At 33.0% G+C, this 5,779-nt stretch overlaps 1 protein-coding gene across 1 annotated transcript; it reads right to left on the reverse strand.

Annotated features, from left to right (window-relative positions):
• Window positions 1–3,479: 3,479 nt before the first annotated feature.
• On the reverse strand, window positions 3,480–4,681 carry LOC139876043 (uncharacterized). The gene is made up of 5 exons (XM_071863341.1): window positions 4,402–4,681; window positions 4,090–4,196; window positions 3,876–4,004; window positions 3,746–3,769; window positions 3,480–3,653 (listed from the first exon to the last, which is right to left on the reverse strand). Exons 1-5 carry the CDS (start codon window positions 4,679–4,681, stop codon window positions 3,480–3,482), a joined length of 714 nt encoding a protein of 237 aa, XP_071719442.1.
• Window positions 4,682–5,779: the final 1,098 nt, after the last annotated feature.

The following is a 5,779-nucleotide window of genomic DNA, read 5'->3' on the forward strand; positions in this document are numbered from 1 at the left end:
TACATGGAGAGAGCAATATAGCCATCATTTTAATCCACTAAGAGATGCGAGCTACTGGACACATATACAATGGAACATTATGGCCGATCCATCAAGATTGATTAAGCACAGGGGCGGAAGCAATCAAAACGTATTAAGAACCAGATGGATGAACGTGAAAAGCAAAAAACCAAAGTGTGGTATATGCAGGGCTGAAGGTCACAACAGGAACACCTGTCCAACTACTAGATGCCATAGGTTTTCATTAATAATTTGTTGTACTTTGTTTTTTGTACTTTGTTTGTTGTAATCGCTAATTATGTTTATGAATAAAAAAGTGTTGTTGAAATAATGAAATTGCATGTTACTAATCTTATTTAAGTACTAATCTATTACAAGTAACTTTAATTTATAAAAGGTCTAGGTGCATAATAGTATTCACCATGACTATCATACATCGTATCGAACTCTAGTGCGTCTTCAAAAACTCCAAATAAAACATACAACTCGATATTTTCTAAAAGTATACACGCTTTCCCTACTAATGTATATCATTCTTCATCATAGCACATTGCTTCGGGTTCAGCAACTTCTGGTTTGTAGTAGTATATGTCCATTGAACGTGGATTCTTTGGTATCTTTTCTCGAAGAAACTCATTCAACTTCTCCATATTAAAGCCCCGACCATCTACGATTATCAAACATCATTTTAGGCCCTTTAGAGAGTTCCATTTTGCCATCATTCCATTCAAAATCACAACCATGATACACGTCACATGATACATATTTCAGATTCATTTTTGTTATGTTTTTATGAAACAATCAAAAATCACTTTTATAAGCCTAAATCTACAAATAACCGAAGTTTTAAAGTTCGGTTTCAGACTTATGTGTAAAATCTAGTACATAATTTATCTCTGGAAAATGCCAGTTTAAAGATCACTACATACTAACGGGCAGTGTACCGATCGTGCAATAGTATGAAGTTGGTAATTCCGAAATCGTTCCAAGGACAGTTTAAACGTGAGAATTAAGATTGCAACTAATGAAAATAAACTAAGTTAATCTATGAAAATTGAAAGTACAAGATAATTTGTTTTGTGGCTATTTAACGATTACCCAAATCAAGGATAGATCAAAAGTAAAAGACAATATTTTTAGTTTTTAAGTTTAAATAAATCAAATTGCAGACTCAAAGAAAAATAAAGATAATTAAATTCAATAGATAAAAGAATGTTTGCCTAGATCTCCTATTAGCAGTGTCGGATGATTTGTTATTAAGCACTAGTTCAATTTATCAATTCATGCAACTACATAGTCGGTTTACCCAGAGTTCTCTTTTAGCAAATACGTCAAACTAGGGTTTATTGGCTTAGGGTTCCCTTTCACCAAAGACCTCTTTCATTTATGACTTAGTAATTAACTAATTATAAGATTAAGATTTAATTGGTTACACGTTCGCTCCACACAATTCACCCTTATTTTGTTCAATCTATGTTACCCAGATTACCCCCTTGGTCCAGTAAGCACCCAATTGATTAAGACAAATCAATTGAAAATTAGTTCACTAAATTGAAACAGAGTTCCCTTTGTTCAAACAAGATCACTAATCAATCCAAGTAACAAATATCAAATCCCATAAGAATGGTTCTTAATCAAAACTCATAATTATCATGTATTAATCAAATTAAACGTTTAAGTATCATCCAAACACATACGAATATTCAATCTAGACAAACATTAAATAATTATCCAATAATCATGGCTAAAACCAAAATCACAAATAAACAATTAAGAGTATTCATTATGTTGATAAGAATTAAACCTAATGAAAATTGTGTTCTTGAATGATGAACGGATCGAGACGCGTTTTCGGAATGATTGAGTTGATAGAATGATATTTCACCAAAATTCGCCCAAAAGCTGCTGGAATTCGTCTGGATAGAATAATAATCAATTAGGGTATTTTTCGGGCTTAAATACCTTCCAAATTCGACTGGGGCGACCCACTGCCGCGCCGCGGCCCCCAATTGTCGCACCGTGAAATAACACGTGAACTGGAACTCCTTTAAATCTTCTCCTGATCTTGAAACTAGGCAAATGCCGCGCCGCGGCTTAGGATGTCGCGCCGCAGCCCATAACTAATTCTGAACCCTTCTTTAACCTATTAACTGATGTTGAATCCCGTTGATTCCCGCGCCGCGGCCCAAAGCATAAACTGACATCTCGTTCGTTTTTCTCTTTTTCCTTACTTTAGACTAACTCAACACCTCAATAACCAATATGTTCTTCACATTTCCAACCTCGGTGCACCAATATTAATAATCGTTTAACAAAGTACCTCAAAAACTCCAAAGAATGCAACTCTTCTATATTTAGCTCTTCAAACTCGGACATTCTCAATATAATCAAAATAAACACCAAATCGTATCCGAACGGACTAAAATGTGATCGATATCGCTAAGGAAAACGTGTATAAAATATGCGATATCACAGACCTATCAGAAAAAGCATGCAAAACCGATGTTTGAAACTTCGGTTTCTCAGGTACTAGACATGTCATAAAAGGCAATTAAATATATGTTACTGTTACCTTTTACTGTTCGGCAGCTTTTACTGAAACCGAATTTTGAAATGCCAGTTTTTCAATTATAACTACTCTATATAAACCGACATCTATTATAAGAAACGGATGTATCACTCTCTTCTCCAAACATCAATTTTAATTTTGTAAACATGTTACCAATTCTTGTTCAAATTAATGTCTATTGGAATGGACAGTTTTCACCACAATTCAAGTTTTAATTTTGTAAACATGTTACCAATTCTTGTTCAAATTAATGTCTATTGGAATGGACAGTTTTCAGATGACAAAAATTTTAAAGGTGTTTGAGTGGCTCAAAGAAAACATTACGGTTGAGCACTCGGGCGTGATGTTTTGGAATGAAGGTAAAGGAAAATTCGAGCATCTTTGTGAGGAAGATGAATAGAATTTAGTCATAAACGAAGCAATTGTGAAAAACCAACCTCTTCCATTGCATCTAATTTAATTATGTGTTAAATTTCTGTGTGTTGTTTTTAATTATGTATTTTTATTTTCAAAAAAATGTAAAAGTGATTCTGATATTAATAAAAGTGTTGTTCAAAAAATTTGTATTTGCATCTTACTACTATTAATATTTTATTGTTTGTAATGTTATTAAATATTTTTAAAGTAATATTAGCGTATATAACTATAAAATAACTATCAAATCCAAGTTATTTATTAAAATTAGTGTTTAAAAAATAGATAATCCAAAACCGAAGTTTGAAACTTCGGATTTGGGCAAAACCGAAGTTCCAAACTTCGGTTTAGGGTTTCTGCTGACACACCAGGCCAAAACCGAAGTTTGAAACTTCGGAAGTGGCAAAACCGAAGTTCCAAACTTCGGTTTTACCATTTTTGTAACAAAAAATCCTATTTTTCCATTTTTGCAAGAAGGATGAATAAAATTACTATTTTAAAAAAAATCGTCAATTGATGGTCTGATAAGGACTCTTGCATCTTTACTCGCTCTTGCTCGTGAGAGCGCAACATATAGTTGTCCATGAGAGAAAACTGGTTCCCTTAGGTATACTCCAACAATGTCAAGCGTTTGTCCCTGGGCTTTGTTAATTGTCATTGCGAAACATAACTGGATCGGAAATTGAACTCTTTTGAAGGGGACTGTACATTGTTCTTCATACGAAGGGTGAAAAGGAATTCTATGGATGAAAACATGTTTACCAGCGAAATCTCCAAAGCTAATCTCTGCGTTAATAACATCCCAATTTAAGTCTTTTCAAATTAGTCTAGTTCCATTGCATTGTCCCTCGGTAGGATCCAAGTTCCTTAACAATATGATAGGAGAGTTAACCTTGAGTGCGAGCTTATGTGGTGGCATGCCATTTGGCGTAAGTGAATGCAAGAAATCTTCATATTGAGTTTGGTCATTTGGGTCAATGGTCTCATCGAAGCTGACATATTCTTTCTCTTCGCCCGGGAACTTTTCAATTAAAATGTTGTTTATGTCATCAACGAAAGTATTTTTTATGCTCAAAATGGCTCAATTTAAAGAAGATGGAGTAGACCGTAGATGAGTTGTTGGATAAACGTAGTCTATGAGCAGTGGCGATTGTACATGGAAGTGAGTGGGGTCCTATGACCCCACTACTTTGGAAAAAATTTATACAATGTACTGTTCAAATTGTATAGGACACCACTAAATTTAACTATAGGACCCCAAATATTTTTAAAACTTATAGGTTTTTTGAAGGTAAACAACCACTAAATTACCCTTTAAATATAATTAGCTTTAAAAATAATTTTGGGACCCTATTGAATTGTCATCCTAGATTTGCCACTGTCTATGAGAGTGTTTAATAAGTTATGGTATTGATGACCCTCAATGAGCATAGAGGTTGGAATCTTGACAGTGTCATCCATTTCTGAGTTATTTGTACCGTTGCTAATATCCAGGAGAAAATTTATAAAGTAGGGATCAAGTCTAGCTCTAATGTTTTCTTCTAAGCGTAGTATGGTGAGTAATGGCCATAACAAAGACCTAGTTAGACACGCGGCAATTGTTTCAATTCTATTTCCTTTAGGTACCACCGGGAGTGTTTGTCTAAAATCTCCACCAAGAACAACAACCTTACCTCCAAAGATTTCTTTTGTGTCCATAAGATCCTCCAGAAGATCATTTAAAGCCTCAACAACTCTTCTTTAGCCATAGGGGCCTCGTCCCAAACGATTAGCTTACATTGTTTGAGTAAAGTTGCTAAAGAACTCTGTTTGCTAACCCTAAAAACTGACCCTTCAACTAAGTCCAACGGAATTTTGAACCTTGAATGAGCGGTTCTGTTAGAAAATGTACACGTCATAACACAAATCTATACTACCGCTTATATACGGGCCTATGGGGTCACACACTTTAGCATTTAGACACCAATATTATATATTGTTGATATATATAATTATAACCTATGTTTTGAAAAGAATGATTTAATTAAATAAGATTTAATTAAATATAAAATATTTAATGGGAATTGAATTACTAAAGGTTGAAAAGTTTTTTGTTTTTTTTTGAAAAGAAAAGATACGAGATCACAAAAAAAAAATCAAAGTTTTGCAAGATAACAAAAGTAGTTGTCATTTTTGTTTCTAAACTATTCTTTCGATTTCAATTAACGAAAGTGATATATATATATATATATATATATATATATATATATATATATATATATATATATATATATATATATATATATATATATATATATATATATATATATATATATATATATATATAATGTTAAAGTTTTGATTGTAAGGCACTAACTAAAAATAATGGAGTTGTAGTATTATATTCATATCATTTCTACTTCTTGTGTCTTTTCTTTTGTGACTCTCTCGCAAAAACACATATCCAACAAAAGGGATTGACTACACAATTTTAATGGAGCACGAAATAATTTTGTGTTCTACGGAGTATTATATTTAGTCAGAAACTTACATTAAATCAAAAGGGTTTTGGTTTAAACTTTCCCAAACATGTCAAGTAATATAGTTATATTACTTTCGGGTTATACGGACTAGCATCCGACTGGTGTCGTTTGAGGTGCTGTGTGGATCATCCATAGAGATATTCATACACTTTGAATATATGTTTCAACCTAGACATGGAGAGTTCTTTCTACCATTCTTGCATCGCTCGCTAAAGGTACATCTAAACTCCTCTTTGTGAATTTATTAGTTGACAATTATTAGTGGTGTAATTGG

Source organism: Rutidosis leptorrhynchoides, chromosome 11 (assembly GCF_046630445.1).
Source record: "Rutidosis leptorrhynchoides isolate AG116_Rl617_1_P2 chromosome 11, CSIRO_AGI_Rlap_v1, whole genome shotgun sequence".
Lineage (NCBI taxonomy): Eukaryota > Viridiplantae > Streptophyta > Magnoliopsida > Asterales > Asteraceae > Rutidosis > Rutidosis leptorrhynchoides.